This window comes from Drosophila novamexicana, unplaced genomic scaffold, assembly GCF_003285875.2.
Source record: "Drosophila novamexicana strain 15010-1031.04,08,12 unplaced genomic scaffold, DnovRS2.1 tig00001741-arrow-arrow-pilon, whole genome shotgun sequence".
NCBI lineage: Eukaryota > Metazoa > Arthropoda > Insecta > Diptera > Drosophilidae > Drosophila > Drosophila novamexicana.
The window spans coordinates 261,783-285,966 of NW_020824885.1; the positions used below are offsets into that span (position 1 = coordinate 261,783).

The 24,184-nt window shown below is 43.1% G+C and overlaps 1 protein-coding gene across 1 annotated transcript in view; it reads left to right on the forward strand.

Annotated features, from left to right (window-relative positions):
* LOC115768283 (neurobeachin-like) overlaps nt 1-24,184 on the forward strand; it is a 243,210-nt gene that overhangs the window by 198,343 nt on the left and 20,683 nt on the right. Inside the window, exons 4-22 of the mRNA XM_030712822.1 lie at nt 1,361-1,557; nt 5,133-5,254; nt 5,396-5,522; nt 6,092-6,211; nt 6,282-6,428; nt 6,893-7,460; nt 7,593-7,693; nt 10,911-11,051; nt 12,064-12,203; nt 12,430-12,643; nt 18,662-18,914; nt 18,987-19,129; nt 19,413-19,603; nt 19,850-20,040; nt 20,132-22,558; nt 22,627-22,976; nt 23,040-23,354; nt 23,413-23,520; nt 23,956-24,106. Coding sequence (XP_030568682.1) covers nt 1,361-1,557; nt 5,133-5,254; nt 5,396-5,522; nt 6,092-6,211; nt 6,282-6,428; nt 6,893-7,460; nt 7,593-7,693; nt 10,911-11,051; nt 12,064-12,203; nt 12,430-12,643; nt 18,662-18,914; nt 18,987-19,129; nt 19,413-19,603; nt 19,850-20,040; nt 20,132-22,558; nt 22,627-22,976; nt 23,040-23,354; nt 23,413-23,520; nt 23,956-24,106 — 6,006 coding nt within the window. The remainder of the gene's footprint in view (nt 1-1,360; nt 1,558-5,132; nt 5,255-5,395; nt 5,523-6,091; nt 6,212-6,281; nt 6,429-6,892; nt 7,461-7,592; nt 7,694-10,910; nt 11,052-12,063; nt 12,204-12,429; nt 12,644-18,661; nt 18,915-18,986; nt 19,130-19,412; nt 19,604-19,849; nt 20,041-20,131; nt 22,559-22,626; nt 22,977-23,039; nt 23,355-23,412; nt 23,521-23,955; nt 24,107-24,184) is intronic.

Genomic DNA, 24,184 nt, shown 5'->3' on the forward strand with positions numbered 1-24,184 from the left:
TTTGGGTCCTGTGGCCCCGGCAACAGTCCAGGCATTAAAACGGCCCGTGCGTTCCATTTCAATTAGTGTGCATTACAAATGAAGTTTGGGAATAGCAGCCGAACAGCCGGGCAGGCAGGGCGCACCAGGCTGCGGCTTGAGGCGGGCTGGCGGGCAGGCGGGCAGGCGAGCAAGCGACAAGGTGAACGTTGACAAAACGTGCCAGTCTGGCAACGCCGCACAATGCAATTTAAAAGCCAACTGGCAGCACGTGTGCTGCCACACTCAATCGATTTTTTGGGACTTTTATGCCAAATTCAATGACAGTTCGAATTCAATTTCCAGCTCGTTTCACGGCCTGACCTTGTTGGTGGTGTGCTAGTGCCACGCCCACCAGCGCCCATTGCCTGATATTGCCTGGTGTTTTGCTCTAAGAGCGTCCTTGCCGCTTCGCTGCATGCGCAACTTTGTTTCATCAGTTGAAAGTTCGGCTAAACCGATTCGAAGGCTAGGCGAAAATCAAGCTAAAAGCTTTGCACCAGCAGCTAGTTTGCATGAAAAACTAGCCTTAAAAATGGCTAGAAAAAGGCTTATATTTTGACTTGATTAAAGCCCAAATGCGCTTTCATAGCTATTTGCGCTTAGTCAATGGATACAATGGGCTTTCAACTTAAGCAAAGCTTTCAAAAGCTTTTTCAGTTAATTGTTGTTCTGCTTGCTCTTGCTGCTTAGGCAATTGATATAATGTGCTTTTAACTTAAGTATATAAAAGACAACTTTGTTCCTTCAAATGTGCGTTTTACTAAACTTAAGCTGTCATAAGCTATCAAGAGCTTTTCAATTATTTGTTGTACTGATTTTTCTTGATTCAAAATACGTCTTACTAGTTAACTTGAAGTTGCTTTAAATAATTTTGTTTCTGTTTTTGCTCTTATGCTTTTTATGGTAGAGAGTAAGCTTGTGCTTTTGAAGCTTTTCACGTATTATAGTTACTCAGCGGTGAAGAAGCTTAAAAGTTTAGCTTAAAAGCTTTTGAAATGTTTACTCAGCAATGAAGAAGCTGAAGAGTTGTACTAATTTAATTATTCAATGAATTTGAATAGCCTGTAAGGATTTTATCTTAAATCTGAAATATTACAATCTATTTTAGACTGGATGTATGGTATATAATTTGCATATATAGCTTGCTCAGTGTAGATAGTTTACAACAGCATTTAGATTTTTGGAGCTGGCGTGAATTCGCGCAGCTTGCAACATTTTCCAAAACCCCTTCAACATGTCACCCACACACACACACACACACACACACAGGTGGAATGCTGCTCATACTATATAAAACTCCCCCTCTCAATTTCTTTCTTACTCTCGTCTGCCATTACAGATCTGCTCATCGAGATGCTGGGCGTATTGGCCAGCTATAGCATAACCGTTAAGGAGCTGAAACTTCTATTTGGCACGATGAAGGCCAACAATGGCAAATGGCCGCGTCATTCAGCCAAATTGTTGAATGTGCTGCGACAAATGCCACATCGCAACGGGCCCGATGTGTTCTTCAGTTTTCCCGGCCGCAAGGGATCGGTAAGTCAATATCTAATGACAATAAACAACAATAACCAATGTTTGTTCTCCCCGATTTGCACAAGTTGCAAGTTGGCTTTAAGTGCAAACACACACGAGCACTTTCAGCCCCAACTACAGCCAGTGGCATTTATGGCCGAGGGGGGTTGGAGGGGGGCTGGGTGCTTCTTGGGCTTTTATTTTATTGCGTCGCACTTAAATCGAATTCGAAATGTGCGTTGTCCATGTGGCATATGACTGCTCTGCTGTCTCAGCTGACACAGCCCAACACACACACACACACACACACACACACACACACACACCTCCCAACTTTCCTAGGCAGCCCTATGGCTATCTGTCTATGACATAAGCACATAAAAAGTGCCATAAAGCGAATTGGAAGTCAAATGCGACACGAAACGATACGAGATGAAATGAAATGAAATGAAACGAGAGCCTCGCCAAGCAATTGTCACAAAATGTTCAATAAACAGGACATGTTACTGCACAGCTCCCCGCCCCACCCCCCTCGCAGTTGGTCAGTTGCTGCGTTTTCCATTTTGTTGGTTCTATTCTTTTTAGTTTTCATTTAGTGCACTTTTGGGCTTTAATATGGGAACGGGCTGCTTCTCGACCCTTGCTGAGACGAGTTTCCAGGCCTCAAAGCTTATTGAGAAAACCTTCGCATTTCGTTGCACTAACGAGTTGCCCGCCAGCTGCAGCTCTGCGTGGCGTTTGGCAGTGGCAAGCAAGCCAAGTCCTAGCCACGCCCCCGCCCCTATACTATGACACTCTCTTTCGCTGCCTTTGCTTGACATTCTCACCGAGCCACAGAGGGCGAAAGGGAGGGGAGAAATGACGACATGCACAGCTCGTAGACATGGGGCAACAATGTTAAATCATGTGGCATGCCACACGCTCTGCCATTGTTGCACCGTGTTGCACAATTGAATGAGGCCTCAAGACAATGTCCGTTCGCCTAACATTCGCCACAGAAAGCTCATCTCCGCATACAAATGAATGCGAACTTTGTTGCCGGCTACCAAAAGCGAATAAATGTTAAATGAATATTATACAGCTAGTGAATGTATGCGTGCGCGCGCTTGTGTATGTGTGTCCGATTCAATTGGAAATGAATGTTATGAATGTTAGTCAAGCATTCAATAAAGCGGCCACTTTTAAGGTTTTTTCTGGTATTAGTTTATTTTCATTTTATTTTTAGTGGACTATTAAATGAATGCTAAAAATCTGTTTTGCCTTTGCATGTGTTCAAATTAATGGTTTTTCTATTTCAAATGGCTGCAGCATTCAATAAATAGTTCAATTATTTATCAGCATATATATATATGCATATATAGTATATATATTACGTGTAACAAATTGAAAGGTTCTCTTTTTTGTTGGCCCAATGAAAGCCAAAGCCGGCAGGCGCGTTCAGTTGAAATCAATTGGGCTTTTGCATGTAGCAAATTCCTAAAATATTGCAATTTAGGCGAAATACGATCTTTTGTTAACCCTTAGCAGAGCCAGAACCCAAAGCTGTTTCATTAACTCGATTTCATTTTCGTCTGAAGCATTCAGAAAGTTTTTTCAGGAGTATATTATGGCTTTGCTTTTAAAAGAGTACTGCATTGAAGTGGAGACAGTTCCAATACCATGAAGTATATATATTCCTGATCAATAACAATATACGGGTGAATATTTCCAGGTCTGTCTGTCCGTCTGTCCACACAAGACTCTCAGCCTCAAGGCTTATAGATTATTGGCTGCAGGCGGCGTGTTCATCAGAATCTGTCGGATCAAACTACTATAGCATATAGCTGACATGACATTTTGCTGTTTATTCAGATATCTTGACAAAGCTTAACAGACCTTAGCATCAGACTTATGGCCAGAAGCAGCCCTATGGCAAAAAGAAACGCCCAAAAAATATGTTATTGCTTAGAAAACTTTTCTGCTTTTGGAACGTCCACAACTGCGAGTTTTACAGTTCTGCTCGCATATTTGCAAAGCCGCAGCAAATCTTATTAATATATCAGATAGCGCCTAAAGGAAATATCAAATCGTAGGGAAAGGGGAAGAGCAAGAGAAGGCTTTCGTAGGCAGACCTTAAGTGCCTTTTCTTTTTTTTTTGTTATGGGTTTCCCATGCCGAAAGCAGGCTGGCCTGAATTTTGTATATATTTTTATTATATATACATTTTTATCACTCTCACAAAAACAGACACACACACTCACGCACACGCACACACACTACTGCCCCTTCTCTCTCCCTTCTTTCAATTGTCAATTGCCAATTCATAACATTTTCCAATTAACTAACTTCATTCGCATGCATTTTGCAAATGACCAAAATATCCACAAAATACAAAATGCGAGATAAACAAAACGGATGCGAATTTGAGGCGTTGAGACAGCTGGCCGAAATGGGCGTGGCGCTCAGTTATACAAACATGATAAGAACATAAATTTGCGAGCATTAAAAGGGAAATAAATTTATGAACTAAAAGTCAACACGCAGTTGCAGTTAATAGTGTGTGTGTGTGTATGTCTGTGTGTGTGTGTGAAAACTCTCCAACCCCTGTATTTGCCCGTAAAACCACAAAATTCATGATAAATCAAAATGTGCTCATTTCCTTTTAATTTTCACTTCAATTTTACCATCCGCATTTGCGGCTGCTTTTCGACAGAATTTGCGAAGCTTTGCTCCACTCCCTCTCAATCTTTGTCCATGCTCAAAGCTTCTTGAAAACTCTCGACTGCGGAATACTCTATGGCTAGCTCGAAGACATGGGACCAACGCCTTTCAATTGTGAGCGGTGCGAAAATATTTTAACGCATGAGAAGTTTTCGACTGCGACTGAAAAGTTTTTAACTCAAAAATTGTGACTCTAGCAGTTTGCAAATTCTGAAATCGTAGAACTTCTGCTGTGACTGCAAAACTTTAACTACAAAATGTTGACTTTAACTGGGACAATGTAAGGACTTTCAAATTTATTGTGACTCTAAGATTAGGTATTTCCGAAACCTTCAGTCCGATATGGTGATACCTTAGCTTTGACACACAAATTATGAATCAAAGCATGCATTAGAGAATGGCTCTTAATTTGTAGAGCTGAGATTGCGACTCTCAAACTGTGTGCTCAAAGTGTATGACTCCAAAACAGTACAGTGTATAAATTTTCGATGGTTTGATTTATGTTCAGTTTGGTTTGGCTTTCCATTTGGTTCATTTGCTTTTCATTCCCCGATTGCCTCACGCTATTTCGTTTTGTGACTTTGTGACTTTGCGACTTTGTGACTTTTGTGGCTTTGATAGACATGTGTTGCATGCCACCAAAGGGGGCTCAATCGGGATTGTGGTCTGCTACTTTGTGTATTATGCGGTTCATTTGAACGGGCCAGCTGCTAATTAAGATTGACCAGGCTCTGTTTCACCTCTCCCCCCCCCCCCACACTCTCACACGCTTACCCTCTCTCTCTCATTCTCTGTATGTGTGTGTGCTTGCAACTAATTGTATTACATTTGAGCAACGCCTCTTTTTTTGTTTCTTCTTTTTCTAATCATGCCGCCCATATTGTTGCATTCTACAGGCAATGGTTCTGCCGCCGCTGGCTAAATGGCCCTACGAAAATGGATTTACCTTTACCACCTGGTTTCGATTGGATCCAATTAACTCGGTGAACATTGAGCGCGAGAAACCCTATCTCTACTGGTAAGTAGCTGGCTCCAACGCCCAAAAAAGGCTGCCTCTTCTTCCACACAGTGCTCGTACTTGCGTACTTCTTGCAACTAATTGACACTTACTAATTGCTCATATATATTTATTTTCTTCTCCTCCCGCTCACAACTTCAGCTTCAAGACATCGAAGGGCGTTGGGTATACGGCTCACTTTGTGGGCAACTGTCTGGTCCTCACATCGATGAAGGTCAAGGGCAAGGGCTTTCAGCATTGTGTCAAATATGAATTCCAGCCACGAAAGGTAAGTGCCCCAGTGTTACCCCGGGTTACTCCCGTTCCGGCTCGAGTCGTTACACCTGTGAATTACGACCCATTAGCCTCACAAACACACGCTTGCCACTTGCCACTTGCTACTTGCCACTTGGCTGCCTACTTTCAATTTATGGGCGTGATTCCGGGCTGCCAAAGTTTAATTAACAGCCCATCGCAAGGCCAACAGCAGAGCCAAATTTCCTGCCCAAAGCAATTGAAATTAGTTTTGGGAAGAAAATTAACTACGGCCTCTACCAAAGTTGGCGGCAAAGCTAACATTTCAATGGACTTAATTCTTGTAAGAAATAAATGATCACATTTTTGGTAAGGTAAATTCATTTGAGGCACACATAAAAGGCATTTAATAGGCAAATCGCGTGCGTCTCGGTAAAGCAAAATTCCGATAAATATATATATATATATATATATATTTATTTATCTACATATTTATAAATCTGCAGGATTTTGATTTAATATATTCAAACAATTCTAATCCATATTTCTATCTCTGACTCTCACCCTTCACCTCTCTCTCTCTCTGTCTTACTCTCTCTTTAGTGGTATATGATTGCCATAGTGTACATATACAATCGTTGGACGAAAAGCGAAATCAAGTGCCTCGTGAATGGACAACTGGCGTCGTCAACCGAAATGGCCTGGTTTGTTTCCACAAACGATGTGAGTAGCAAAATCTTTAAAGCGAAATCTATGCAACACGCTCAATCTCCCCCTCTCTCTCTCTCTCTAGCCCTTTGACAAGTGCTATATAGGCGCCACGCCCGAGCTGGATGAGGAGCGTGTCTTCTGTGGCCAAATGTCGGCAATTTATTTGTTCAGCGAGGCGCTGACAACGCAGCAAATCTGCGCGATGCACCGTCTGGGGCCGGGCTACAAGGTAAGTGGAGCCACCGTATCTAGTTTAAGCACTTTACCACCGTGCCACTGTGGCTGCACCGCCAAAAAAAGAAGAAGAACCACTGCACTGCAGCAGCAGCAGCACCTTGTCCTTGTGAAGCTCCCCACACCATCTCCAACCAGATCCCGTAGCCCAGACCTTTGTGAAAATCGTACTTATAACAATAATTACATGTATTTTTTTTCTATTTTTTTCTTGTTCACTTGTGTGCGCTCTCTCTCTCTCTTCCTCTCTCTTACTCTCTCTCTCTCTTTTTCTCTCGTTTTGTCTCAATGCGCTGCACCAACTTTGCACCAATGCCACCAACGACAACAACAACAACAACAACAATACAAACAACGCTGTGTTTGCGTCTGTCTGTTGTTCCGACCCACACATCCGCACACACACATGCGCACACACATGCGCACACACACGCGCACACACACGCTCGCACAAAACAGTCGCAATTCCGTTTCGATAACGAGTGCTATCTGAATCTGCCGGACAATCACAAGCGGGTGAGTCACTTTCAACTAACAACCAGTTTGGGTGGTGCTCTGCTGGTTGGCAGCGATGCAGCCGGCGCCACGGCCGGCAGCAGCAGCGGCAGCAGTAGCAGCCAGCAGCAACAGTTGCAGCTGCAATTCCAAACGCTCGCCGCCGAGCAGGAGGCGCGCGCCATTGACTGGTCCGACGAGCGGCTCGATTTGAGTGCGGCCTTTGTCAAGATCCGGGCGGTGCTAACCGCACGCAATGCGGTTGCGCTGGCGGCTCTAACGGGTGGTGCAGCGCCAACAACAGCAGCTGCCACAGCAGCAGTAGCAGCAGCAGCAGCAGCGGCGGCAGCAGCAGCAGCCACGCCGGGCACGCCTGCCGAGGGCGGCAGCAACAGCAGCAACAGCGAGCAGCAACAGTTGCCGCTGGCACAGCAGCAGCAGCAACAATCGAACAGCAACAACAACAACAAGAACAACAACAACACTGCGGACGATCCGCTTGGCCATTTGCCCACTGGAAATGCTTCTTTTGGTATTTATGATTTGTTCTTGTGTGTGGCTGCGCTTTGCTTTCGATTCTTATGTTTATCGTTTATCGTTTCTTTCTTTGCATTTTTATTTCAATCCTGTCGATCGATTTTCGTTTGACGCGTGGGCGGGGCAGATCAACTGCGTCGCATGTCCAGTGTGACCAGCCTGAGCACCATGGGCGTGCCCGCCCCCGCCATTGCCGGCGACACTGAGGAAATCAACCAGCTAAAAGCTGTAAGCAATTCACATATATATTATTCTAGTTAATCAGGTTTAATTTTATTTACTGTTTTTCTTTTTCTTTTTTTTGATTTTCATGGTAACATATTTAATTTTTTGAAAAATCTTTTTGAGCACAATTTAACTTAATTTTTCGAGTCGAACATTTTATTCGGGTTTCATGCATATATATTCAGTTTTCAATAATTTATATGGGCACGGCTTCGCATTATTTCGATAAATTTCAGCTTTTTAATTTTTATTTTGTATAATTGTATATATGCTAATGCTTATATGTTTTATTCAAAGCCATTTTTTATTCTCACAGCTTATTTTAATTTCGTTACTTTTCCTTTGATATATTTAATTTTTTATCTTTTTTAATGCTTAAGCATTTGATTTTGTGATTTTTAAATTCCCAATTAAGATTTTGGTTACTCTTTTTATATAATATTTATTTTAATACTTTGGCTCGTTTCTCATCCATTTTATTTGTTAGGTTTTCAAAATGGTTAACATTATAATAATAATGTATATGGTTGTTTATTATACAATTGCCCCACACTTCAGGCAGCTTAGCAAAATGCTTGTCAAATCGATTTCAAGGCAACCCCCACCCTTAAGCCGACAACCCCAGCCCAGACCACGCCTCTGCTTGGGCGTAACGCCAATTAAAATGTTAGCAACGTCGCAAACGTTGAACGTTGCCAAATCCGCAAACGAATCGCAGCAAATCGAATCAACTCGCATCGAATCGTTTTGAATGCCAGCTAAAGCCCCCATCGCCCGCAGCAGCTGCCCCCCGCCGCAACCCACTTGACAGCTCTTGGGCAAAAACTAAACTTCAAAGCCAATCAAAATGTTCTCATTCATTGAAGCGCAGCTTGCGCTGCTCTATTGAATTCTCAACTATGGCAAGCAAATCTCCTCCCAATCCGCCAATCCCCCCAATCCCCCAAGCAGCCACCCCAAACTTACCCCTTCTCGAGAATGCTCGTAATTATGAAAATGTTTGTAATTTTGTGTAGAATTTTAAAGTGCGCCGCCTTTAAGGGCTGGCCGGGTCGGCCGCTTGGTGAAGCTTGGGAGTTGCGTTGGCAACAACAATGCTCGACGCGAGGCTTACAAATAAATGTTGCATACTTCGCAGCGCACCTAAACCCAGGCAGAGACAAAGCAAACGGCGACAGCGACGGCGACTGCAAATGTGGAACTCGCCTCTTTTAAGCATCTTGTAGTCGTATTTCTTGTTGTTGGTTTTGTTTCTGTTTCACTATTATGATTGCTAGCTAGGCTACGCCCCCCACCACCTAGCCATTCGCTATGATTGTTAGAAATCTATGCAACATGCTCCATATACCAGGCTCTACGAACTATATGGTAACTCTAGCCTAGGGGGGTTTGTGTACGGGGGACAAGGGGTACTGCATTTTAACATTTCTATGCCAGATTCCATTTTGTTGACTCTCCTGCACTCGCACTTTGTATTATTATTATTATTATGATTATGATTATTTATTTTGATATATGTGAGAGTGTGTGTGTGTGTGCGTGTGTGTGTGTGTGTGTGGAGAGTGCATTAGTCTTGAAAGTTATTTTATGTAGCTGTTGTTCTTGCCAAGCTCTTGTGTACCTAACACAAATAACAAGCCTGCGAAATGGGTCAAGTTGTGCTACCAAAATGGGTTAATAGTGGCAAAATTCGAGAGGTTGGCGTAAAAGGATTTTAAGCACAGATTTGAAGCATATATATATATATATATATATATATATATATATATATATATATATATATATATATATACATCTCTGGCATCTGGATTGAAAGTACCTGAAAGTTGTTCCGTCTCAGTTGCATTTCAAAGATGTTTATTTGTCGAGCAAGAGACATTTTTTAGCAAAATAATTAGCTGCATAATTTGTGAGCTTATTTTATTTTAGTCATTGAATTTTTAGTTACATATTAATGTGCTTTGTGGCCCTTAATCTTAATATTAATCTATCATAGTCTTAGACGGGCTCTGATTGGCCCGCCAGACACAACTTTGGCCCGAATTATCCATTTCCGTCTGTTTTTTAGTATTTTTTTTTATTATTTATTTCGCTTAATTAATTATTGCTAAAGAACTTTATTTAATCTGGAATTTGCGCCCAAAATCTCACGGCAATGTTTCCCTAACATCTTTGTGCCATTTGGCTGCTTTTCTGTTAGTTCTTAATTAAAGTTCTTTATTAAAGTTCACGATTGAAGTGCTTTTGTTTAAACAATGTTGCGCTACCATCCTTTAAAGAGCTCGCTTTGGCTACAATTTAAAAACAAATACATTTTCAATTGTGCCCTTCTATTCAATATTTAATAATATGTGCGTACGTGTGCAATATGTTGCGGGACATACCCTTTGTTTGCATTCCTTTAGTTTTTTTTTTTGCTCTCATATTATTTTCTCTGCTTTTTATGTGTGCGTTTTTTACTTTCTCTGTCATATATATTCCTTTTGTTTGTTAAATAATGCAAAGAAGTATTTTTAGCAGCAAATTATGCAGCCAGCGATTATACACGCACAGCTAACACACACACACACACACACATGCACACGTACACACACATGTACCTGTTTGCTTAAAGGTTTACTTACACGCACACACACACGCTGCAAAAAGCTACAGCAGCTGCTGCAAGTATATTACGCATACGCCTCGTATGACGGCGCCAGCCAAAAAAAATGCACCAAATAAAACATATATTAAAATATAAAAATATATATAAAAGAAGAATATGAAATAAAAACAAAAGTAAAACAAATATAACAACTCGCGCGAAATCAACAGCAATTTTATGTGTGTGTATATTGTGTCTGCCGTTTGCTGTAAATTAACAGCTATATATATATATACCTATTTATATATATACATATATATATAACTATATGTATATGTATATATATGTTTGTGTATGTAAGCAGTCGTATTATAAGTACTTCATGTATATATATATATATATAGAAGTTTTTGTACTCCGCTCAGCGCTTAAAGCAAAAGGCCAAAGGCAAACGCCAAAAGCAAAAGTAAATTGTCAGCATGACCGGAAACAATTCGCCGGATTCAGAGCAACCAAGCAACAGAGCCGCAGAGCTCTGACAATGACTTGTTGAAAGCCATGCCTAACTAATGCCAACAATTCTCTTTCTCTCTCCTCCTCTTTCGCTCTCGCTCTGTCTCTCTTTTGCCACAGGTGCTGTACGATGGCAAACTATCGAATGCCATTGTCTTCATGTACAATCCAGTGGCAACCGATGGTCAACTTTGTTTGCAGTCTTCCCCCAAAGGAAATGTTTCATATTTTGTACACACGCCGCACGCGCTGATGCTGCAGGTAAGTAATCATGCCCCAAACACACAGACACATCCTACATTGCCCCCCTCCCCCTTCCAACTGGGCCCAGGAATATACGTGTCAGTCCCCCAACCTATTTCGTATACGTAAATGTACATAGCTGTAGCTAGTTCACTTCACTTCTGTTCAGTTCATTCCGAAAGCATGAAACACACGGCTCAAACCAAGGCCAAAGACCAATACAACACACACACACACACACACACACATAAAGGACACCACATATATTTCAGGCAGCATTTTACGACTCAAGCGCCTGCTTTGGCATTTCTTATTAGGTACAATCTTTGGTCGCCTCCTTCTGCTGCTGGCTCGACTGTTCCATTCCATTCCGTTCCGCAGTCTTATCATGCTTAACAGTTGCCTGCCCGCCTTCTGGCCAGCCACCACCAGTTGTCCGCCATGCTTTGTAGCTGGCAACAAAATTATTCAATAAATTTTGTAGTAATTTCTTGTGCAAACAACACAAATCATAAAAGAGCACCACAACAACAACGGCGCGCCGAAAATGTGTGCGAAATGAGCCCAGGACATGCCTACAGAGGCACAGAAACAACAAGCGAGCAACAAAACACTCAAAGGACACACACAGAGTGGTGCCCAAGTCATGCGATGTGTAAAAGAAAAACCAATTTAATCGATAAATATTGAGGGAAACACAAATTTATGCCCCGAACTTTAGGTAAATTGACATTTGAGAAATGGTTAATCAATAGACAAACCAATCTTTGTTCAAGCCATCGTTGAGGGAAGTGCCTCTAGGCCTACAAAACTAAACTATTTTCTGTAGATAATCTAAGGCAGTTGCCCATTCAAAAAGAAACTTTAAGCGTTAGACAACACTTTAAATTTTAGTCACGTTGGCAGCATTATGAAGGAGATATTTTATATTCGATTTCCATTCAGCTTAATCATACAGAAACGGAGCATAGCCTAAGGCTTAAAGGATGATTTATTAATAACTATATATTATTTTGGATCACTTTCACAGGATGTCAAGGCTGTGGTCACGCATTCCATACACTGCACACTCAATTCGATCGGCGGCATTCAGGTGCTGTTTCCGCTCTTCTCCCAGCTGGACATGGCGCACGAAGGCATCAGCGATATCAAGCGCGATCCGACGCTCTGGTAAGTGGTTCACAAATCACTCGTCGCTTTTACCTGCATTCCATTCTTGTTTCATTATGTTCCTATTTGCAATATTCTCCTTTGTGTTGGAATTCCATATTGCATACAAGCGTTTAAGTTCAATTTCGGCATGTGTTCCATTTCCATTTATTTTTTACATGCAATTATAATTGTTATTCTTCATTAATTTCTGTTCCATTCTCATCCGTTGCTTGTGCATTTACAGCTCGAAGCTGTTGGGCTTCATTTGCGAACTGGTGGAGACATCGCAGACAGTGCAACAGCACATGATACAGAATCGCGGCTTCCTGGTGATATCCTTCATGCTGCAGCGTTCGTCGCGCGAGCATCTGACTTTGGAGGTGCTCGGCTCGTTTCTCAATTTGACCAAATATCTGGTCACCTGCCTGTCGGCCAACAGCGACTTGCTGCTGAAGCAGGTGAGTGGGCGCAAGGCCCAAAACCAATTCGAGCATCTGTACAAAGCATAACAACTAGATCTAATATTTGCTCCGCTCTATGTTAATGTTAATGTTAATGTTAAGAAACCGAAACTCGCGCTTTAACATGGATAAGCCCCGAAACGATTTATCGATAGCATGCGACTGACATTTCGAGAGGCGCAGTGTCTTGGCAAGCATGCTTCAAAATTATAATTACAAGTATTACTAGTAATATGCCCCTCTATGATATACGTATATTGCCTATGTTTAGTTACTATTTATATATAAATATATTATTGTATATGTCTGTTCCTAAGTTCGATCTAAGTTCGCATCGCAATTTACATCCCCGCAAGCCAAACGAATGCATGACAAATGCCGCCCGCGACGTGAGTTTTCTTTTTATCATTTCTATTACTTTCAGTTCTGATCAGACCCACAACTATTAAAGAAAATGTTCCGTTTTCCAAGCAAAGCCAACCTTCAAATTTTGCAGTTTATTTAAATTGTTTCACTTCTGCCGTCCACCTGAACACGCCCATGCGTCGCGTTGTGTCAACATGGCACAAAAATCTATTTAAAAAAAAGTTAAAAAAAAATGAAATATAAATGTATATCCACACGTTTCACGTTCGCCGTTTTTCATCATTTTTGTGGCATGCTTAACACCTTGACAAACAAATTTCAAATGATATGAGAAACCCACTCGCCACTCATCTGCTCTCTCTCTCTCTCTCACTCTTTTTCTCTACTCACTCCCTCTCTCTCTTTCTTTCTCTTTTTTCTCTGTTTCTGTATGTATTTCGTCTGCCTATCGCACTGTGTTTGCCCTTGTGTTGTTCTTGTGTTCTTGGTGTTGATGTTGGCGCCTGCAACTCCTGCTCCTTCTGGTCCTCCTGGTCCTCCTGCCGAACGGCGCACAGTTGAGCACGGGCCTGCGTAATCCTTTCAAAAAAGTAAACACAAGACGTAGCAAATCAAATACACACAGTTTTCTTGAATTAAGCTCTTGTATTCGCTACTCGTTATTCGTTACCCGTTACCCGTTACTCGTTACCCGTAACTCCTTTGCTGGCTAAATTCTCTAAAGCCCAGAGCCGCCTTCCCACATCCTAGACTAATCCTTAGATATATACTTTATGTGGACACATACATGTGCATGTGTGTGCATATATTTACTTACTTATATACCAAACAATAACTTTGTTTATTCTTTATCCTTTCTATTCACGCTTTCTTCTTTATTTGCCTAACACACACGATAAACCCGCAAAATCGCTGGCAACAGCCTCAAAACTACTCGAATGTGTTCCCTTTCGCTTGAGTCCGTGTAACATTTTATTTGCATAGCTCGTTGTTCATGCACCGGGGATTTAATCTAGATGCGAAAAGAATTAATCGAAATATTTAATACCCTAACGCCGAAGATTTAATACCCTTGTAGATATTTGTCTTGCAGTGTTGCAGATACTTATGTGAGCATAGTGAAGCTCGTAAATGCTGAGCTTGATGAAAATATCGAAGAAAACAGAATATTTTGCCATATAAGAAACCATCATTCGACCGATCGTTCCTATGGCAACTATATGATATAGTGGCTCTAGACATATGCAAACTATCAAGGCGATTGGCTTAAAACCCAGACACTAATTCTCTTGTTTCCATTTTTGACACGGCCCGAGTTGCATTTCGATTATTTGGTTAAAGGTTCGACTTACAATGAAAATGAAATTCAAATTCCAAGTTCTGAGCGGTTCTGTTTTAACGCGATTTGGTGCCAAGTTTAAACTTTAGCCATATATCTACAAGTAGTCTACTAATCCTATTCAAAACAAGCAAGAGGCTCTAGTCGGGAGTTCCCGGCCAAGGGATACCCTGAACCCTCTTCTACCAACTTAAAATGCAGCTCGTTTGCTTTTGTAGTTATAAAAATTAATTAATACCCTTTTTACTCATTTTTAATGGGTACAGGGTATAAAAAGGCGTAACACTCATGCCGACAACATATTTTGCCCAGTCCCACTTTATAATACAAATAATTTCCTTCGGGGGTTTTTGTTGTCTTCGGCTTAACCGAAGCGTATTTGTGTTTGTTTGTTTTTTTTTTTTTTTTTTGAATTTTTCTTGTTAACTGTTGCATGCTTTTTGTGTGGCACTGTACGCTTAAGAGCTACCAGTTTTAATTGGCCAGCAAATGAAAACCCTGTTCTTATTATTTGCCCTGCTTTTGCACTGAGTTGGTTTGTGTTGATGCTTTGCACTTGTTTACCCAAATGAGTTTCGCTTGCCATTTGCCATCCAAGTCAAGATTAATCGAAATTTATATTGCTTACGTTATACCCAGCTGATTCGGTCAATTATAGAGCGTAAAAAACTTTTAATGAAGAACCAAATAATGAACGTGCTTTTAAAAAAAATGTATTTACAACTGAAACTAAATTCTTCTAATTTGTCTGCTCTCTCACATTATTTCTCCCTCTCTCTCTCTCTCTCTCTCTTTCTCTCTTTCTTTCCCACTCTTGATCTGATTTGTTATATGCTCCCTGTTCTGTGGTTTTTTGTTTTTGTTTTTAATCAATCCCACACACAATTCGCGACTCGCAACTCATGTTTACCAACCGCGCCCGCTCATTCCCTCATCGAACTATTTGCCCATTTTAATTATGCTTCATATTCTTTTAACGCGCCTTCTCAATCAATCAAAATTGTTACATCTTGAAACGCTTCTATTCAATCAACACATAAAACAACAACAACAATAACAACAACAACTGAACTTAATACCAATATCAAATATCTACAACAGTTCTACCAGGTGAAGCTCAATTCTAAAATTTCTTTTACTCAACTATCGTATTGTACAGTCTATATAAACGTTCCTTATCGTTCCGTTCCGTTCAATTCCGTTTCGTTCCGTTTCTATGTGTGTATGAGTGTGTGTGTTTGTTCCGTTTACCGTATTCAATAACTAGTACAGTTGCCTCATGTACTGTCTCATTTCAAATTGTTTCACTTTATTGATATGTGTATATAGTACATGTATATCTATTGTCATTAGCCCATCAAGCATAATTGGTGTTAAATGTTCATTCATTTGTGTATTTGAATTCATGTAGTTGCTTTAAAAGTGCGGTTTCATTTGTTTCCATTGTACAAATGTTCATCAGTTAGTTGGCTCATTAGACAATATTAATTTAGAGTAAATGATTTTATGCTGCTGTATTTTGTATTCAGTTGCTTCATATATGCTGTTTCATTCAGATTGTTCCATTTCATTGTTGTATATTCATGCGCTCGGCTCATTCATGTACACATTTGTGTAGTTAATTCATTTTCTGTTTCATTCCACATTGTTCCACATTATCTTAAGAAACTCATACTTAGTCTATTAAACCTAATTTCTTAATAGATCGTATTTCTAGCTCTTAACTTGTATATTTGTCTATATTTAGTGTACAGTTGTCTTTCACATGCTGTTCCATTCCACATTGTTTCAGCTATTTTTGTATTTACTGTCGGACAGCCTTGGTGCAGCCTCTCAATTATTAAGCTACAAAATCGTTCATATGTGGAAATATATTATATGCGAATTTTGTTCAAGTTCTTCCTCTCATATACCCAAACTTCCGTTTCAAAGTTCATCGTTTCACTCAGCTCCCAGCTGAAGTTGTTTCATTGTGAATTTTAATAATTTGCTTAATTGGAGGTCTACTTCACACCTTAATGCATGCATTAACCCAACTTGAACTCATTTGTGTAACGCGTTGCCCACTCGAGAGGGCTAGGCAAAAAATGTGTATAAATTGCCAAGCGAAACTAAACTTTTTTTTTTTTTTGTAATTTTCAGCGCCCACTTTTCGCATATATAAATATATTTTTTTAAGAATATTTATTTTCGTGTTGCTGAATTTCTGAATCTGTTGTTGTTTTGGGATATTCAGTTTTCAGTTTTCGGTTTTCGGTTGACGTTGCCATGTTCCCTTATTATTTTACACTCGTGCACAGTTTTTAATTGGGAAACTTTCGTGGGCAGCTGGGCGTGGCACTGCCAGTGCCACATCGGGATGTTGTATTGTTATGTTTACTGCGACCAATGGCAACTGCAGCGGCAGCAATAGCAAAAGCAGAGCCAGGCCAAAAAGTTTGCCCTCTAGTATTTGGATGGGTGCGGATTGAATTGAAGTGGTGACCCGCATACGCCAAGCCATGTGTGAACATATCGTCCGCATATACATATGCACATATATATTTCCTTTTTTTGACAATTCAACAATTAAAATTTGTGCACAAATATTGCACAGATAACTGTGCAAAAAGTGCCCGCAAATGAAATTTTACTCCAATCGTAACGAATACGAATTTTAAAGCGATTAACAAGAAACACGTCATGATCAACTAGCCGAAAGCATTGCAGTCGGCTGGTATCGACTGCGCGATGCTCTTGCGCAATCTAATCGCAGCCTGCTGCAGGCACCCTTATTGAAATACGCCGATATATATTGCTATCGACATATTTTGTAAGCATTCAGACTTGCTTTAAAATTGTGTAAGATATGGTTTCTTGCAATTTGCCAAGCCTCCAGTGGCTGTATGCACGAACATATATATATACATACATATATATATAAAAATATGAGTATACCAAGATATTCTCTGCTGTTCTGGAAACTATTTGGAAAAGCCTAGGCTAGGGTTAAGGCTTGTATATAGTCTTGGGTCCCTATTCCCTCTTTTAACCTCTTTCTATGCATATCATAAGATCTGAGAACCCCTGGGCTTTTGTCATAGCCTGGGACTAGGCTATGTTTGACAAAGGCTTAGCTTAGTCCATTCGGGTTTTAACTTAATCCTTTTGGTTCAAGAAATCAACTGAGCTTAAGCAAGTTTCCGTATCCTGTTCCGGGTTTCGTTCGTATTTTCGGTCTTAAGTCTAACCGAACTCTTTACCCGCATCTTTTCTGCAACTGGATCTAGGCTTATTCTCGTATCTGTTTGTTAACATGGATTTACCTTTAATATATGCTTCTTATGTGAGAGCTTTTGTTTTAACTACGAAATCGGCCTCTGAACATGTTTCGCGTTTATTCTATGTCCTTGGGGCTAAGCTCTTTTACTGGTTTCCAAGTAAAACGTAGTCAGAGCTTAGTTAAGACCTATTCCTGAGCTTGAGTAAAGATCTCAGGAGCTCAGCTCGAGGGCCTGAAACTTGTCCAGAGTCTGGGTTTATCATCTAATCAGCTTTGCTCATGATTTGGAGCTAGCTTCCAGTTTAAAGTTTAAGACATGTGTATAAGCTCTGAATTTGTTCTCAAATAAACATTGACCAATTATTTAATCTAAACTTTATGTCTAACTCCTAGAAATATTTGAATGTTTGTCATCGCATTTTAATTATTGCTGTCTAATATGTATACAATATCTTATTAATACTAAAGTTATGTATGCATAAGATCATTTATTATAATTTCTAGCGTAATTAGCAGAATTAATTAAGCTTAGCCTAGCTCTCGTTTTGGAATGCTCTTTAAAAAAAAAGAAAAAATAATCTGTTGATTACTTTGTTTGTTAATTTCTCGTTTTATGTTTTATGACAAACGTTGATAAAAAATAAATTGATTGCTGTTTGCTGCATGTGTTACCGTTGTTCAATATAACGAATCCTACTACTACTACTACTACCAATCCTCCAAATATATATATGTATATATACATATATATGTATAAATAACCCTATCCAAATCAATCGACTACAACAACAATCAACATGAAACTCATGTAAACGTATGTATACAAACAACAAAAACAACAAAATGTCTTTTGTTCTTGCGCTACTCTATCTATCTATCTGTCTCTCTCTCTCTCTTTCTCTAAAACTAACCCAACTATTTAACCATTCAACTAACCGACTATCAAACACTCTCTCACACACACACACACAACATCTTCAATCCTTGCAATTTCGTTGAGTCTCTGATAACTGAGGACAGCATAAGTTACTTGACTAATTCCCCGCAGTTGTTCTGTTTCTCGTTTCTCACGTGGCAGCTGCTGGATCACGTGCTTTTCAATCCGGCCCTGTGGATCTATACGCCAGCCAATGTCCAGGCACGGCTCTATTCCTATCTGGCCACCGAGTTTCTCAGCGATACACAAATCTATAGCAATGTCCGACGTGTGAGTACCGTCTTGCAGACAGTACATACCCTCAAGTACTACTATTGGGTCGTCAATCCGCGCGCCAAGAGCGGCATCATACCGAAGGGTTTGGGTAAGTATCATTGTTACAACTGGACAGCTGGGGGATGTGATGTTGATGGTGCGTTCCAATCGATTGTTCCAGATGGTCCGCGACCGGCTCAGAAGGATATTCTGGCCATACGTGCCTATATCCTGCTGTTCCTCAAGCAGCTAATCATGATCGGCAATGGCGTCAAGGAGGATGAACTGCAAAGCATACTCAACTATCTGACCACCATGCATGAGGTGAGTGTGTAAAAATGGGAGGTGGTAAACGTGGCAGCTCTTAAGCTTAGTCAGTAAACAATGCAACTGAGAGCTCAGCTTACAAAAGGGACTTATTTCCTGCACCCTATTATTAAGAGTAGCTCTGGCGAAGGGCTTCGGACTTCGGAAGCCAGCACAGCTTTAAAGTCTAACAAATCCCGAAAGTGAAAGGATTATAGATTATAGAGAGAAACCCTTAGCAACGCACAGTGGCTGCTAATTAAATGTTATTTATTTGCAACTCCTTTTATCATTTGTACAGGACGAGAATCTGCACGATGTGCTGCAGATGCTCATCTCGCTGATGTCGGAGCACCCGAGCTCAATGGTACCTGCCTTCGATGTGAAGCACGGCGTGCGCAGCATCTTCAAGCTACTGGCGGCCGAAAGTCAATTGATACGCCTCCAGGCGCTCAAGCTGCTCGGCTTTTTCCTCTCGCGCAGCACACACAAGTAAGTTCAACAAATAATGGGTTGGATTTCATTTCTCTCTGCCGAGTAATTGTGGTTAACGGGAGCAAGGCGGAGGGGGACTTAAATAATGGATTTCAGCCCGGTTAGGCATGGGCCTAGTCCGCCCTCCATTTGACAAACTGCCGTGTAATGCACATGCTCATAAATTTTTGCATGTGTCTGGTTTCTCTTAACCTTTTTTTTTTCTTTTTCCAACTGTTCCCCTAACTCCGACAACCGCTGCAGGCGTAAGTACGATGTCATGTCGCCGCACAATTTGTACACGTTATTAGCGGAGCGTCTGCTGTTGTACGAAGAGTCATTGTCGCTGCCCACATACAACGTGCTCTACGAGATTATGACGGAGCACATCTCACAGCAGATACTGTACACACGCCATCCGGAACCGGAGAGTCATTACCGTCTGGAGAATCCGAGTAAGTAATTCGCTGGCCCCTTTATATTTATCTCTAGACTTAGCTAACGCCAAATCCCGAAATCCTGCCCCAAACCCCAATCGCGACGCAGTGATACTAAAAGTGGTCGCCACACTAATACGCCAGTCAAAGCAAACGGAGTCGTTGATCGAGGTGAAGAAGCTCTTTCTTCAGGACATGACACTGCTGTGCAATAGCAATCGAGAGAATCGTCGCACCGTCCTCCAGATGTCCGTTTGGCAGGAGTGGCTCATTGCCATGGCCTACATTCATCCAAAGAACACCGAGGAGCAGAAGATCAGCGATATGGTCTATTCACTGTTCCGCATGCTGCTGCATCATGCCATCAAGCATGAGTATGGCGGCTGGCGCGTCTGGGTGGACACCCTGGCCATTGTCCACTCGAAGGTCTCCTACGAGGAATTTAAGCTGCAGTTCGCCCAAATGTATGAGCACTATGAGCGACAGCGCACCGATAACATAACCGATCCCGCCCTGCGTCAGGCCCGCCCCATTAGCACCATCAGCGGCTGGGAGAGGGAGGAGCTGCAGCAGCAGCAGAACGGTCCGATTGCCAGCGCGCAGCAACAGCAGCCGCAGCAGCCGCAGCAGCAGCAGCTGCCGGACATAAAGAGCGCCGTGTCCATAGCCTCGCTGGAGGATGTGCCACCCGTGGAAGAGGAGGCAGAGGAACTGGAGTTGGAGAGCATCGATGTCGATGCACAGGAGCTGCAGTTGACCGGCGATGCGGCCGCATCTACTACCGAGTCTTGCGTCTGTGCTGCCAATGGCGAGCCAACCGAAGCGGAGCAAGAACAGCAGGAGGAGCCACATAACAAGTCGGTGATTGCCAACATTTCGGATGTGTACAACGAGCAAATTAAAACGGACGAGGCGCTGCAGAGCGCTCCGGCACCCACCTGCAATGGCAGCCTCAGTCCCAGTCCGGCGGAGCAGACGGAGCAGCCGGAGCAACCGAAGCAATCGGAGCAGGCGGAACTGCAGGTCACAGCTGGTGGCCAGGCGGCGCTCAAGGAGACGCTCCAAATAGGCGAAGACTTGGAGGAACTGGAGCTGGCGACGGCCAAGGATGCGCTCGATGTGGAGCAGCATGTGGCGCATGTGCTGCAGGTGTCCGAAGCCGCGTTGAACGACTGCAAGCTGACCGTCGATGACGTGCTGCAGGAGTCCTCCTCGGTGCTGAAGGACGAGGAGATTGAGCTGGCTGTCAACGAGGTGGTGCAGGGCGTGCTCAAGAGCGAGAAGAAGACGCCTGCGCAGGACAATGTCAGTCTGCTTAACAGCAAGAATCTGCTCAACCACAATAACAACAATAACAACAATGTCACTGAAACGGAACAGCAGAATAAGGAGCAGACGCAACAGCTGGAAGCCGAGGTGAATGCCAACGAGATCCACAGCAGTGCCAGCGAGGAGCCAACAACTACGACAACGACGACAACAACAACAACAGAAACAATAATGGCGGAGGAGAAAAAAGAGGCGCCTGAGCTGGTTCAGGAACAGGAGCAGGAGTCAAATACAGCAGCAACCAATCAAAAGACTGAAGATGCGGCCAACAAGCTGAACAACAACGAGAAACTGGAGGCCAGCAGCAACAGCAGCAGTCAGGAGCCAGCAGCAGCAGGAGCAGGGGCAGCAGCAGGAGCAGCCAGTGGCGACCAGGAGCTGAGCTCAACGCTCAGCACAAGCAACGCGAGCAGCGAGGAGCTAACGATGTCTATAACAAACACAAGTCCCGTGAGCACAGAGCCCGAGCTGGAGGAGACAACAGAGGATGTGGTGGCCACAGCGGTGCGTGACATTGTCGAGCAGCTCATCGACAAAGTAATCGATGCAGCCGAGGCCGAGGCCAAAACCGCAACCAAAACCGAAACCGCAACTGAAATCGAAACTGAAACCAACAACAACGAGGTGCAAAAGGAAGCCACAAAGCAGGCAGCTGCGGAGACAGAGACAGAGGCAGACGCAGAGACAGAGACGCAGCCAGACCAGGAGCAGGCGAGCGTTGCCGCCGCCGCCGAGGAAATCGTACACGAGATGGTGGAAGCAGCACTCGATCTGGCCGAGGAACAAGCAGAGCCAGAGCCAAGCAAGGAACAGGTGTCTGGCATTGTGAACGCCGTACTGGATACTCTGGTGGACGAAACCGTGAAAGCTGTGGCCGCCGAGCAGACCACACAGACCTCGCCCACGCCCGACGAGCAGCCGGCGCGCATGGAGTCGCAAGCCACGTCCATGGACGCAACAGTTACGGTGCGCATGAAGCCCACCGAGGTGGACTCCACCACGCAGACAACGCCAAAGAACGAGGCGGATGCTCTAAAGAGTCTCGACGAGCTGCCCGATGTGGATGATGATGCACAAGAGACAACCAGCCCAGACGCGGACATCGATGCCGACGACGACGACTATGCCGCACAGCAGCCACAGCCGGCGACCGGAACGTCAGCTGCTATAGCAGAGGGCGGCACACAACAGGAGGGCAATCATTATGGTAAGTACTTAGGAGCCGCTTTTTGGTTCAGGCATACGTTTGGCTCACATACAATGTGCATTCCACAGTTGCGGGCGCGGGAGCAACGGCTGGTGCCGAGGGCAAGCAGCAACGCTCCAAGTCCGGCTCCACACGGCCCATGTTCAGTCCGGGACCGACACGTCCGCCGTTCCGCATACCGGAGTTCAAGTGGTCCTACATACATCAGCGACTGCTCAGCGATGTGCTCTTCTCGCTGGAGACGGACATCCAGGTGTGGCGCAGCCACTCCACCAAGAGTGTCCTTGACTTTGTCAATTCCAGCGAGAACGCCATCTTTGTGGTGAACACTGTTCATCTTATATCCCAGCTGGCCGATAATCTGATCATTGCCTGTGGCGGACTCTTGCCGCTGCTCGCCAGCGCCACGTCTCCCAATGTAAGTTGCCCAGGCTGTTGTGACCTGATCTATATTTTAGCTAACGAGCGTGTTCTCTCTCAGTCGGAGCTGGATGTGCTGGAGCCCACACAGGGCATGCCACTGGAGGTGGCCGTATCCTTTTTACAGCGCCTCGTCAATATGGCCGATGTGCTCATCTTTGCCACATCGCTGAACTTTGGCGAACTGGAGGCCGAGAAGAACATGTCCAGTGGCGGCATCTTGCGCCAGTGCCTCCGTCTCGTCTGCACCTGTGCCGTGCGCAATTGCCTCGAGTGCAAGGAGCGCACGCGCTATAATGTCGGCGCCTTGGCACGGGATGTGCCCGGCGCGGCACATCTCCAGGCGCTCATACGCGGCGCTCAGGCTTCGCCAAAGGTACAAAAACTTTACTCAACCTTAAACACTTTTCCAAAACTGTTTCACGCTCTTACAGAACATTGTTGAGTCAATCACCGGTCAATTATCGCCCGTCAAGGATCCTGAGAAGCTGCTGCAGGACATGGACGTTAATCGTTTGCGTGCCGTCATCTATCGCGATGTGGTGAGTGCCTTAACCACATTGTTTTATCTCCGATCGTTTCATTTCCACTTTTTCCACTCCATGTTGTTTTATTCCATTTAGTTATCTACCTTCCTTTGCAGCCAGTGAACAGCTCATTTCCAATTATTTCTCATTCCCAGTCGTACCATTACCAGTTCTTTTATTTATAGTTGTTACATTCCGTGTTGTTTCATGTCAAGCTTGTGTTTTCCCATTTTATATCACTCTGACTCGTTCCATAGCCAATTGTCTCAATTCCAGTTGTTCCTTTCGCAGTTATTCTTACTTCCCAACTATGCATGGCTCCATTAGAAGTCACCCTACTGCGTTGTTTCTAGTGATTCCGTTTCCATTTGTTTCAACCCCATTTGTACCATTCATATTACTCTCTTTCTCATGCACGATTTCTTTCTATGTTCACTTTTTCTTCCACAGGAGGAAACGAAACAAGCGCAATTCCTATCGCTGGCCATCGTTTACTTTATTTCAGTGCTGATGGTGTCCAAATATCGGGACATTTTGGAACCACCCGCAGAGCCGCAACTGCAGCGTCAATCGCCAGTGATGCAGCGCAGCGCGGGCAGCGGTAAGTGTTACCAGTTAAGAGCTTTAGATCTAGGACGATAAACAATATGATAATTCCTCGTACCTAACGGCATTTGCC